Below are 14,172 nucleotides of genomic sequence, written 5' to 3'. Positions count from 1 at the left end.
ATATCAGAATAACTGAACATGGATTGGGGATGTCCGCTGCAGTCATCGCTGAGTAGCCTTGGCTATCCCGGGCGCTTAACCAACTGAAGAGGCGAGGGAGCCAGCAAACGCAACTTTTTTTCCTGTTTTGGATTGAGATACGAATCAAAAGGTTAACGACATTCTTTGAGTCATCCGAGCAGACGACGCAAGCAAGTGGCAAAATGTTTTGACGAAAACAACCTCTATTCCTAATTATCGTCACCTTCGACATCATGGTGGGTTTAAAAAGAGAAAAGAAAGAGAAACTATTTAGAAGAAAATCGTGTTAGCTGTACTTTAGAAACCTCTGATTTGGTGGTACACAACTGCACTGAATGGTTGTGAGATACTGAAAAGGCCCTGTGCGAATCGAGCTTAGGGAGGGAGTCACACTGCCAACTATTTATAGCTTTATAATCTCAAAAGTCAGCAAATTTCATGCAGCGTCATAACAGAAGTGTGACGAGGAACAGTGCTTTGAATTCGCTCAGACTTTTACTAAATTAATTTCATTTAAGTACACTGGACACTTCCAGTAAGATTTGGGGATGCATATCTTCAAACGTTTACTGTTATTCACTGTCATTACAAGTACACATGTACTGGGATTATGGGGGTTTCAGCGTGTATGTGTGGGAGCTGAGAGCATGCAGCAAGCGATTAGAAAGCTCACAGCTCGTGTCGACATCTAGTCCCTTGAAAAGTCTGACTCATTAAAAACTCGCCGTGAATTAGGCGGGAAAGCAGCTTATCTCTTTCGAATTGAGTCATCAAGTCGTCTGCCATTGCCATATCTAGATATAACTTGTCGCTGTTCCACTCTTCTTCTCTTTTTTTTTTGAACATGAACGTTGGAATCTATGAGTTTGTAGAAAAGTACGTGTTGCATTCTGCAGGTGATTGATGAAGCAATATTAAGCGACAAATTCTGATGTTGGGTTATATCTTGACTTTTTGTTAGTTTGTTTCATTCGCCTCTGTCAACAACATGGCAGCGTGAGCCAGGAGAAACAGACTAGCCACGAAGTCCTCAACTTGATCAACGCGCTCTCAAGACCACAGCCATTTTGCCAGGATAATTATGGTGTCACGTGACAAAGATCAGCCAATCCCGAGCCACATAGACACTTTCTCGGCAGGCAACGAGTATGGCATGATGTATCGTGTTATCTTTAGATACCCACGACGAGTCATAACGAACATTATTTAAATTGATAATTTCCGAACTTCGTCTGACCGCTCATGTTCAAGGAAGTGACGCAATCACATACATTATATTTCATTTTATTTTTATTCGCAAACTCTTTCTTTTCTTGAAATTTATGTTCTATTTTAGTCCAACCTTTCATGTATTTTTTTCTGATCATGAGAAAAGCTGTAGATTTCACACCTTTTTATGTTAATCCTGTTAGAAAGCTGTAATTACATTTATACTTTCATCATACTTTCTACAGAATATGAACAATGATACAGGGTAAATTCTATATGGGTGAATTATCTCCTTTTTCCGTTCTGATATTTCTGATGGTATTTTTTTTTCTTCTCGACTCACAAAACCTTCATAAACCTAAACTATACTCGTGATTTACCAGCAAAAACTTCTCGGGTATTGTGATTAAAAGTTAGGATCCTTTGATTTTATAAAAGGAAATAATCCCAGTCTTGGCCTGGGATATACTTTGTGTGAAAGACTTTACTTTCAATGAAGTTTAGACATTGTTATCGAAATAGTGTGAGATTTGAATCCATATATTATGATATATGATAATTTCTCACGAGAATTATAATATCGCAATATGATAACGATAATATCGCGATATGATAATTTCAATGAATCATGTTTTCTTGTGTACGATTTTGTTGGTTCTATATAGCTCTCCTTTTGAAATCTGAAGACATGCAGGCTGATTGCATGAATAGACCCCTCAGTCTTTTTACCTTCTCTAAAGAAATCATCACGTTGGGTTTCTACCACAACACGATCTCCGTGGAGCTGGCAGCCAGCGAAAGGTACAGCGACCGCAAGATTCCCCACTGCGATAAGATATCCGGAGCCAGCGAAACCATTATCCGAGAAATTGGCGTTTGACAGACATCTTATTGTGAGCAGATTCTCTTTTTTTTTCTCTTGTATGGTAAGCCAAACATCTCAAAATTGTTACAACTTTGTGGAAGAGGGGACAAAATACTGGAAATGATCGCAGATTAATCTCAAAATAAACATTGTAGTCAGAAAAGCCTGGAAGTCCAGAAAGAAACTTGGTGATGATATGTTTTCCTTACGACTGAAAGAAGTTTTAACAAGAGAACATTGCCCTATGAGGACACAATAAAGTACAATGGACCACCATTTATTCATTCACTTTTATTTACTTATTTATTTATCTATTCGTCTATTTTGCAAAATGAGATCTTCTATGAAAATCATTTTCAAACATAACCAGTCATCTCTTGAGGTGCTTGATTGGTTGGATGTTGCTGCTCGCTCAAGTCTATCGGGCTATGATTTGCTGATGGCCCTGTCCAATCAGACCCCAGGAATCTGTAAACAACACTTGCTGAATTGAATGTAAGTTTGGATTTGATTGGACATCCGACATTAGCTCCGTAATGTCCAGCTAATGCAACTCATCTCTCTCGATGCCATCGTGATAGATAGACAGCGTTCCATTCATATTGAGGACACACCCCCAATAAAAGGAACAATGTTTGACGACTAATGGATATTGAAAAAGGTCGCTCACGCGGTGTAACAACCCATGAACTAACCGTGCCTTGCGTGTGGTATTGACAACCATTAACATCAATGCCACACAAAAGTCATCGTCCATCTAAATCATCGGGAAATTATCGCTTGACATCAAACAATGCAATCGAACGCAGCCGGCGGGGCGTTTTGTCAATCTTACACTCGGTATTAGTCATACAGAACTCCAAGGACATATCGACTCAATTGACGTAGGACGATCAAGACTTGAAAAGATTTATTTAAATCTCAATGGAATTGACCCCTTTGTAAAATTCAAGCTAGATCACAAAAGACGTTGTGACAGTGAAGTCATCAAACTATTCAAACTATTCGTTGGCTAACCATCTGTAAGTGTTGTCGCAAGAGAGTGTTTCAGTGCCATAATTTCATTAAAAGATATCAATGGGTGGCTTTCATTGGAATCTAGAGAAAGGTCTTGAACGGAGACTGTGCTCTTTTCTGCTCTTTGACTACTCTTGAAAAAAAAAGGAGAAACAACCCGAAGTTACTGACAGATGAAATCTGTTAGAACATGATTTCAAACTGATTGAGTTGAATCATCGTTTTGTCTATGCTTTCCAGTTTTTACAGGTTTGTAACCCCGCTTATAACAATGCCGAGTGCTAACGAAGCGACTCCCCTGAAAGGCAGAGTAAGAAAAAAAAAACCAAGCTTAAAAGAATGCCTTGGAATATCACCTCCTTCCCATTATCTTTCCCCCTCTGCAGTATACGGTCTCACATCATTCATGGATTGTGCATTAGGGAATCGAGTGATATATTATGATTAATGACTGTTGGGCCGTCCCTTAATGTCGTCAATGTTGCGAATTGGGTGAGGTCAAGGTGATCTTTTTCCCCTTTTCCCAAAATCTACAATCTCACAGTGTATCACCTCAGCGCAACTCACCAAGACGGCCCTCGAGTCGTAAAAAAACCTCAGATAAGAAACTTGTTATAAAGAGCTCGTCTGCACTGCAATGCAAGAAAGCACTGAACCAAAATTCAGAAGATGGTTTAAAGGGATGGTTTAGTATTGGTCGAAGTAAGGATTCAGCTTTTAACATTTTGCGAGACACTCAGAAACCCCACTTTATGACACTGTTAAAGAGAATACAATAATGTAAGAGGAATTCAAAGTTTATCTGATGAAAATTGGTTTTGAAATGGCTGAGATATCCAAAAACAAGATCAAACAAAGCGATCCTAATAAACGATGGCTCTTACCTTTTTATTACGATCGCTTTTGGATATCTCAGCCATTTTAAACCAATTTTCATCATATGCACTTTCAATTCCTCTATGCTCTTTCATATTCCATCAGAGGTTTCTCATTTTCTTTAAAAAAAAATCATCGTCAAAAAAAAAAAAAAAAACCTGAAGCCTCATCTCAACTGTAACTGCACCATCCCTTTAAAGGTCAAAAAGAATCAAAGAATGCGCGAAACAATTTCGGCGACTTCCATTTTGCTAAATTCTCTTACAGCATATTCATGTCAAAGTAGTCTTGTCACCTCCTAACTCTTTGGCAACACTTCCATTACACTATTTTGTAGCTTTGTACATGGTATAACAATGGAGTTTCGTAGTATATAGATCCATGGTATTGTATCTTCTCAAAATATACACATTTGTTGACGGCAGTATTACTCGGTAAAGTTGTTTTTTCACATCCTTTAAAGGGATCGTATAGTTTTGGTTGAGACCTAATTTCAGGTTTCTAACATTCTTTTGTGAGATAATGAGAAACCTCTTATGAAATATGAAAGAGCATGTAATTCTATGAGGAATTCAACGTTTATTTGATGAAAATTGGTTTTGAAATGGCCGAGATATCCAAAAAAGAGCGATTCTAATAAAGTGTGGGACCCACACTTTATTACGATCGCTTTGTTTTACTTTGTTTTTGGATGTTTCAGTCATTCCAAACCCGATTTTCATCAAATTAACTTTGAATTCCTCTTAAAATGGTATGCTCTGTACTATATCATAATTGTTTTCTTGGTATCTCGCACAAAGTTAAAAGCCCAATTCTCATCTCCATCAATACTGTACTATCCCTTTAAAGACAGAGGAAATACTTTCTTCTGATGAATCTATTTCAAATAGCATTTTAGTCGTTCTATCTGTAAAGCAAATGGGAATTTCTACGCAATCGACGTAGGGGCAAGAGACGAGTACAGCATTTCATTTTTATATTACGTCATCGTGTGTTGATATACACTGATATTCAAATTGACATACATTGTATATGCTGGCTTTTAACACTAGTCGTGCATATCGCTCAAATTTTCCCTGATCCCTCGCATAATTTCCCTGATTTCTTTTCCTTGTTTCAGGATTCTTTGTTTTTAAAGATCATAATCATTTTGTTGAATGAAAACAGAGCCGAACCTTCAGTTAATGCAGCTCCTCGACTCCACTCGCGTGCATAGCTCGCTCATTTATATACGCGGCATTACAACATTGATTGCTTGACCTAATTCGAAGACATATCAATGGAAAGTGCGTGTGTTTTTGCTGTAATTTCATACACATATTTTTCGAAAAGAATTGAATTAATATAAATCTTCATTTTGACAACCTCACTACGTGCATGGGTGTCTCGATTGAGGGGTTAAATGAGGCGGCGCTGGAAGGCGGGGTTCTCTTGAGGTCGTTCGATTCAGTTCGCAGCGTTTTTCCCCTCGATAAATGCCTGTCCTTGGGCTTCTGACGAGCGGCCTTGAGGCCCAACCATTTAGAGGTAGTTGCCCTTAACGGTAGAGTACCGCAAAGTTCCGAAGAGAGATATAAAATTCTGATGATGCTTAAACGATGACCTGCTAATAAATGCGTAACAACAGTCGACCCATAACCATTAAATAACAATATACTCGACATGTGATACTTTCGGTCTCAAAGTCCGATGGGCTCCAGAGCATTATTTTTCCTTGACCCATCGAGTTTGGTCCATGTCAAGGTACTTGATGCTGAAAAGAGTAGGCCCTATACACGAATATATTATCTTGACATCCTGACGATTGATCATACCATGCACTGAACATTTTTATAACCCCAATGGTCAATATTCGGCTATCAGTCATCGTCGCAATTTTAAGAAAGATGAAAAGAAAAGTACTCGGGAAACTGACATTGCGCAAACATCTTCAGACACTTACACATAAGATACGTGGATCAGCAAATCTCATGAAAAGTCAGCAAGCCTCTCCAATTTAATTCACTCATGCATTGAACATCAAAGTTTGTGGGAACAGTCGGAGGCAATATATTTCTTTCTTGAACAGACCTTCAAACTTATATCCTCTATGTTACAGCAAAGAGAATAACCTCTCTGTTCGTCATTTACGCTCTTTTCCTCACACACCCCGGGGCATCATCACTCCTCGCACGACTATCCCACGAGAAGTTTAAAACTCATATAATATGGGAAGAGCCGAAGAAGAAAACGGGCAATGTTCGTCCAATGTTTCAGTCAATTTAAATCCTGCACCATCATAAATTGGTCTTTCTTAAAAAGACGGACGAAATGTTCCCACCACTTTGTACTGTGAGATGATTTCACCTTGAGTCGTCTGGAGAACTCATGGGCGTCACCAGGGGGGGTGCGTTGGGTGCGAACGCACCCCCCTTCAGACTAAAAAAAAAAAAAAAAAAAAAATTCAGTCTGCGAGCGACCTCAACGCCGGACACTAAATGATTATTATTTTTTCTTATATTGTTTTTTTTTTTTTTGACATTTTGCATCGGGGACAAAAACAAAAACAAAAAAATCGTGCGCAAAAGCAATTCGCACCCCTGGTTCTGGCAGCACTGATTTTATACATAATTATCTACTAGTACAAGTGTATTCTATACAGTGTTGACTATATACATAGATTTTGGACATCCTTCCCATACTTGGTCACTTCGACGCCACCTCGCTGGTCATACCTCCCCCAGTCATGAACATAAACCGACACCCTTGACTACCAGTGGCGGATCCAGGGGGAGGTGCGCACCGGGCGTCCCCCCCCCCCGCCCCCTCTTAATTTCCAAAGCGAAAAAGTATAGCTACAAATGGCAGTTTTTGGACTATAAAATGTTAACATTTTCAATCTCGCTCGCTGGCATTTAGTCGTAATGCCATTCTCCTGATGTTGCTGCCAGTAATTGCCGGCAGTTCCACCCGGTGCGCCCCCCCCCCTTACTGCAAAGAATATAGCTACAAACGGCAGTTTTGAGACTGTAAAATGTCACAATTTTCAAGCTCGCTCGCTCCGCTCGCTCGCATTTGAATTCTCCTAATAATTATTGCTGCCAGTAATTGCCAGCAGTTGCGCCCGGTGCGCCCCCTCAATTTCGAAAGCAAAAAAAAAAAAATATATAGCATCAAACGGCAGTTTTGGGACTGTAAAATGTCAAAATTTTCAAGCTCGCTCGCATTTAATCTTTATGCAATTCCCCTGATGTTACTGCCAGTAATGTCTGCAGTTGCGCCCGGTGCGCCCCCGCCCCCCCCCCCCCCTTAATTTCCAAAGCGAAAAAATATAGCTACAAACGGCAGTTTTTCTACTGTAAAATGTCAAAATTTTCAAGCTCGCTCTCTTCGCTCGCTCGCATTGAATCGTTATGCAATTCACCTGATGTTGCTGCCAGTAATTGCCAGCAGTTGTGCCCGGTGGCATGCGCTCCACCCCCCCCCCTTAATTTCGAAAGCGAAAAAATATGGCTAAGAACGGCAGTTTTTGGACTGTAAAATGTAAAATTTTCAAGCTCGCTCGCATTTAATCGTTATGCAATTCACCTGATGTTGCTGCCAGTAATTGCCAGCAGTTCCGCCCCCCTCCCTTTATTTCCAAAGCGAAAAAATATGGCTAAGAACGGCAGTTTTTGGACTGTAAAATGTAAAATTTTCAAGCTCGCTCTCTTCGCTCGCTCGCATTTAATCTTTATGCCTTTCTCCTGATGTTACTGCCAGTAATTGTCTGCAGTTGCGCCCGGCGCACCCCCCCCCCCTTAATTTCCAAAGTGAAAAAATGATTACAAACGGCAGTTTTTCTACTGTAAAATGTCAAAATTTTCAAGCTCGCTCTCTTCGCTCGCTCGCATTGAATCATTATATGCAATTCACCTGATGTTGCTGCCAGTAATTGCCAGCAGTTGTGCCCGGTGGCATGCGCTCCACCCCCCCCCTTAATTTCCAAAGCGAAATAATATGGCTAAGAACGGCAGTTTTTGGACTGTAAATGTAAAATATTCAAGCTCGCTCGCATTTAATCGTTATGCAATTCACCTGATGTTGCTGCCAGTAATTGCCAGCAGTTGTGCCCGGTGGCATGCGCTCCACCCCCCCCCCTTAATTTCGAAAGCGAAAAAATATGGCTAAGAACGGCAGTTTTTGGACTGTAAAATGTAAAATTTTCAAGCTCGCTCGCATTTAATCGTTATGCAATTCACCTGATGTTGCTGCCAGTAATTGCCAGCAGTTCCGCCCCCCTCCCTTTATTTCCAAAGCGAAAAAATATGGCTAAGAACGGCAGTTTTTGGACTGTAAAATGTAAAAATTTCAAGCTCGCTCTCTTCGCTCGCTCGCATTAATCTTTATGCCTTTCTCCTGATGTTACTGCCAGTAATTGTCTGCAGTTGCGCCCGGCGCACCCCCCCCCCCTTAATTTCCAAAGTGAAAAAATGATTACAAACGGCAGTTTTTCTACTGTAAAATGTCACAATTTTCAAGCTCGCTCTCTTCGCTCGCTCGCATTGAATCATTATATGCAATTCACCTGATGTTGCTGCCAGTAATTGCCAGCAGTTGTGCCCGGTGGCATGCGCTCCACCCCCCCCCTTAATTTCCAAAGCGAAATAATATGGCTAAGAACGGCAGTTTTTGGACTGTAAAATGTAAAATATTCAAGCTCGCTCGCATTTAATATTTATGCAATTCCCCTGATGTTACTGCCAGTAATTGTCTGCAGTTGCGCCCGGTGGCCCCCCCCCCCTTAATTTCCAAAGCGAAAACATATGGCTATAAGAACGGCAGTTTTTGGACTGTGAAATGTAAAATTTTCAAGCTCGCTCGCATTTAATCGTTATGCAATTCACCTGATGTTGCTGCCAGTAATTGCCAGCAGTTCCGCCCGGTGCGCCCCCCTCCCTTAATTTCCAAAGCGAAAAAATATAGCTACAAACGGCAGTTTTTCTACTGTGAAATGTCAAAATTTTCAAGCTCGCTCTCTTCGCTCGCTCGCATTGAATCGTTATGCAATTCACCTGATGTTGCTGCCAGTAATTGCCAGCAGTTGTGCCCGGTGGCATGCGCTCCACCCCCCTTAATTTCCAAAGCGAAATAATATGGCTAAGAACGGCAGTTTTTGGACTGTAAAATGTAACATTTTCAAGCTCGCTCGCATTTAATCGTTATGCAATTCACCTGATGTTGCTGCCAGTAATTGCCAGCAGTTCCGCCCGGTGCGCCCCCCTCCCTTAATTTCCAAAGCGAAAAAATATGGCTATAAGAACGGCAGTTTTTGGACTGTGAAATGTAAAATTTTTAAGCTCGCTCTCTTCGCTCGAGCGCATTTAATCTTTATGCAATTCCCCTGATGTTACTGCCAGTAATTGTCTGCAGTTGCGCCCGGTGCCCCCCCCCCTTAATTTCCAAAGCGAAAAAATATAGCTACAAACGGCAGTTTTTCTACTGTGAAATGTCAAAATTTTCAAGCTCGCTCTCTTCGCTCGCTCGCATTGAATCGTCATGCAATTCACCTGATGTTGCTGCCAGTAATTGCCAGCAGTTGTGCCCGGTGGCATGCGCTCCACCCCCCTTAATTTCCAAAGCGAAATAATATGGCTAAGAACGGCAGTTTTTGGACTGTAAAATGTAAAATTTCCAAGCTCGCTCGCATTTAATCGTTATGCAATTCACCTGATGTTGCTGCCAGTAATTGCCAGCAGTTCCGCCCGGTGCGCCCCCCTCCCTTAATTTCCAAAGCGAAAAAATATGGCTAGGAACGGCAGTTTTTGGACTGTAAAATGTAAAATTTTCAAGCTCGCTCTCTTCGCTCGCTCGCATTTAATCGTTATGCAATTCACCTGATGCTGCTGCCAGTAATTGCCAGCAGTTCCGCCCGGTGCGCCCCCCCCCCTCTCCCTTGATTTCCAAAGCGAAAAAATATGGCTAAGAACGGCAGCTTTTGGACTGTAAAATGTAAAATTTTCAAGCTCGCTCGCATTTATTCGTCATGCAGTTCACCTGATGTTACTGCCAGTAATTGCCAGCAGTTCCGCCCGGTGCGCCCCCTCCCTTTATTTCCAAAGCGAAATAATATAGCAACAAACTGCAGTTTTTGTTTGTTTGTTGTTTTTTTTTTACTGTGAAAATGTCAAAATATTCAAGCTCACACGCTCCGCTCGCTCGCATTTAATTGTTATGCCTTTCTCCTGATGTTGCTGCCAGTAATTGCCGGCAGTTGCGCCCGGTGCGCCCTCCTCCCCCCCCCCCCCCCCCTCTTTATTTCCAAAGCGAAAAAATATAGCTCCAAGTGGTAGTTTTTTTACTGTAAAAGATGAAATCCTAGCTACGCCGGTGCCCTTTCCCCGCTTGGTTTCCCTCAACAACAGTAAAAGTCTAGGGATTGAGAGCTTCCTATATTCCAAATGTCGGTCCAAAAAAAATCTCGTTACATTAGGGTCAAAACGCACCCCCCTTGAAAAAAAGCTGGTGACGCCCCTGAGAACTAGATGTTACTGTATATTATCTACTTGCTTTTATAACTCCCAATGTGATTAATATTTCGAGCGATCACGACATCAAATTCGAGACGTGGTACTACAAATCGCAACCTCGTCACGAGAGATTGATTTCCCGTACAGACCTAACTTCAGACGAATAGACAGGGTCTACTGTATGTATGTTGTTTTTTTTTATGTTTTTCGTTCTGCATGGTTATGGCACGCCACTTGTTCCAGTGTGTCTTGAAAAAAGAAGAAGGAAACAATAGTGTGTGCGTGATACGGTTGCTGCCAAAGCGCCCTGTAATGCAATCGAAGTTCAGAAGTCCACGTGCGTATACTTTACAAAGGGTCACAAATAGTTTTCGGTATTGTTTTTCTTACAATTTCGTCGCAGAGAATATTTCCTACATTTTCAGAGCAAGCACCTCATTGCAAGAAAGGGAATGATAAGACAAAAAAAGGGGGAACCTGAAACAAGAAGAACAAATGAAAGACATTTGTGAATATTACTCTCGAAAGCAGTCAGCTATACCACAAAAGATGAGTCAGAAAATACGAGAGGAAGACGATAAATGAGAAAGACTCTCATTCGTCACGTGGTATTTAAAGATATCAAGATTGTGCAAATCGCTGCAAAACCTAACATTACCACTTATTACTTAATCAGTGTGTAATCATTTCCTTTTATTCAGAATCTCCACAAACCATTTTACGCGGAAGATTGGCACATTATTTCTCGACTTCAATTCGATGCAAGAAAATCAGAGAATGAATAACATCTGTATAGTGAACTGTACTTCGATCTGCAGTTACACAGGAATAAGTTCTGGAGAACAACACTGTGGTGAATGACACATTATATTGTTTCCATGAATTAATGATATGCACAGTCATCTTATGGAACTGCAGAAGAAGTGGTTGGAAGGATGGGATCAAAACAGTCTTATAGCGTGGAAATTAATTTGCTATGAAAATGCGTTATTGTGAGACAGTCGTAAAAATTATCTTCATGGTCTGTTACAGTCGTTGTGCAATGAAGTTCGTGTTGTCATGGCAACTCATTGAAAAATGACTATTATGTTGGACATTTTTCAGGCAGAACGGCTCATTGTAGTACAATCCATACGGTAAGTAAGATGGAAAGTGTAACAAATCCCCCAAGATAGCTTTCTGTGCTAAGATGCAAGGCTATTGAAAAACCTTTAAAAAGAGCAAACCTTATTTCAATATCATGGTTCAAATAACCGCTTACTAAAGGTGATGATGAACAATACTGAGGAAATAAGGGTCTGTTACGAAAACTGAAGATTGTCCTTGAATCAATTGCCTAATTAATCTGAGTCCTGGATTCCCAGACCAAAAAATTGAGGTAAACTCGTCCAATCTCTACTTCTTTCATTATCTGCATTCAACGCTGGCGTGTTACAATACACATAATCGTGCATAGTGCAACAACCTGAGTTTGCGGTCAGTGCTGCTAAACCTGTTCCTTGCGCACTTGTTTCTTGTCTACGTCCTGTTGTGCAGTTGTCCCTGTAACATCGTCTGCGCGTTACTAGGTGAACTTTCAGGGCGACGGAGGAAGCGCGGGAAGTTACAAGCGGAAAACAATTTTGTGTCATCGATCGATAAACTACGCAATTATCCTGTAAATAGTTCCACGTTTTCTGTCGAACTTTGAGCACAGGTTTCCACTGTTTTCCAAAGATGTTTTTGTTGTTATTGTTATTTGCCTCATTTATGTCATGGGTGTTGAACACAAACGAGAGAATTATGCAAAAACTTTTGAGGTCTTGATTTTCAAAGAGACTTCTTGTAATTTGAAGTTTCGCAGGTCTAAGAGGTCTCGGATGCATTGTTGTTGTGCGTTGTTGTGATGACCAATGATGCATTGCACAAATAAAAAGTAACGTTTCGTTTTGCATACGAATGTAGACTCTTTACGGAACGTTTATTTATCTATTTTTTCTAGATTTTTTTATTCACCTTCTGGATAATCCACAAAAGATATAGGCCCTAGGCCTACGTGATGGATGAAATAAGGGGTTGCCGATATATATCATAATTATTATGTATATGACTTGTGAGTCTTAAACAATACTTTAATTAGACTTATTATGATGGAAACTGCATTAAGACGGCAGTTGTTGATTTTTTTTAATTGTTGGCTAAGAGTAATTTTGCTGCTTTTTTTTCTGAGAAAGAGATAGCAAGCAGTGCATATAGCACGTCATGCCACACAGCTAGTACTTTTATATCAGAGCAAGTGAGTGTAAAAAAGAAAAAGAAAAGTGGTTCGCGACAAAAAGATTAGAAACAAAACAAAAAAGAGAAGCAGAGTTCACAAGGTACAGACAATGTTCACAACGAATGAGACGATTGTAGCTACAATGTTTTTGAGAATAATAATGTGACTTACCTTGAATTTGGCTCGCTGCTAAAACTTGGAAGGTAGAAAGAACAATTGTCAGTACAGCCAACAGCTTTTCCATAGTCACTGATTCCATTGCGACGTCAGAGAAAACACAAAGCGGAAAGAATCATAAATATCCAGCTGGACAGCAAGCGACGAAACGGTTCGAACTTGCCGGAAGGCACGGGGGAGCTAGGCGTGACTAAAGCGATCAGTGATGAAAAAAACGTGCACGACAAAATTATGAAAATCACGTAGCAGACGACGTACTGCGTGTTGTCGGCCAATTCACTTCGCCTCGAATGAGCCTAAAAACAGAAGGATGACTTTCCTACTCCCGCACTTGTAATATCTCTTGCGCCCTCTAAGCCGTCATGACCGGATCTGGAAATGAACAACAGTGACCTTCAGAAGTCATACGAAATTACGATTCATTTGTTAACAGTTTTTCCTCTTTTTTTATAATCACTGTCCTGTGATACGGCGATAGAGGACTACGCGTCGAGAGGGAAACGAACGCCCGTGCAGGCTCGTCGTGCGTGCGTGTCGCGGGTACGCTGTCCACACGAATCAATCACAGACTCCACGCAGCGCTGTACACCAGCTCGCTACGAAACTCAGATCCGCCAAAGTCATTACTTGTGCCCTGTTCGCCCCACCCTGACTCTCCCCTCCCACACACAGGTCCTTCCTTCCTCCCTCTCTCTCTCTCCCTCCCCCTCCCTCCCTCTCTCCCTTTCTCTTCATATAATACCTCCTACTCAACTTCGTCATCGAAAGTCGGCGTTCAGTGAACTCAGAGAATCGGAATTTAATGAGGTGACAAGCCACTGGGTTCCAACCCTATCGGTGGTTCATTCTTAACTTGAGATTAACTCATCACAAAGGGATTAATTCCAGGATTTACTTTCATTATTTCTATTTCAACAGAATGTGTCTTTTGTGAAGTGAGATGAATCTAGTAACAATGACTTACTGTAAGAGGAGAGAGTTGCGTTTCTAACGTGGCACTGATGGAGATTCATTAGGGGCCATTTTTTCTAAGTAAAAAGAATGTGTTATCACTCATTGATAGAGTGGCACCGGTAGACCGTATGTCTGATCATGGACCATGGTCTGATCGACAGTCATCCCTTGCCAGTCCGCAAAAACAGTGAAGAAAGGGACTTGTCATCTTCCTTCTAGTTCTCCAGCTTCTTCTTTTCTTCTTTTTTTTCTTTGTTCCCGTCCCCGCATTCATAGTCATCGTCCTCTTTTTCTCCTCCTTGTTTTCT

At 41.1% G+C, this 14,172-nt stretch overlaps 1 protein-coding gene across 1 annotated transcript in view; it reads right to left on the bottom strand.

The window, feature by feature from the left end:
* Positions 1 to 13,019, bottom strand: part of LOC139719587 (alkaline phosphatase-like) — a 76,675-nt gene extending 63,656 nt beyond the window's left edge. Inside the window, exon 1 of the mRNA XM_071630999.1 lies at positions 12,905 to 13,019. Coding sequence (XP_071487100.1) covers positions 12,905 to 12,992 — 88 coding nt within the window. The 5' untranslated portion in view covers positions 12,993 to 13,019. The remainder of the gene's footprint in view (positions 1 to 12,904) is intronic.
* Positions 13,020 to 14,172: the final 1,153 nt, after the last annotated feature.

Source organism: Diadema antillarum, unplaced genomic scaffold (genome assembly GCF_040938485.1).
Source record: "Diadema antillarum isolate AM-2024a unplaced genomic scaffold, OU_Dant_1.0 scf00000112, whole genome shotgun sequence".
Taxonomy (NCBI): Eukaryota; Metazoa; Echinodermata; class Echinoidea; order Diadematoida; family Diadematidae; genus Diadema; species Diadema antillarum.
This window is presented reverse-complemented; position numbering and strand designations above follow the sequence as displayed.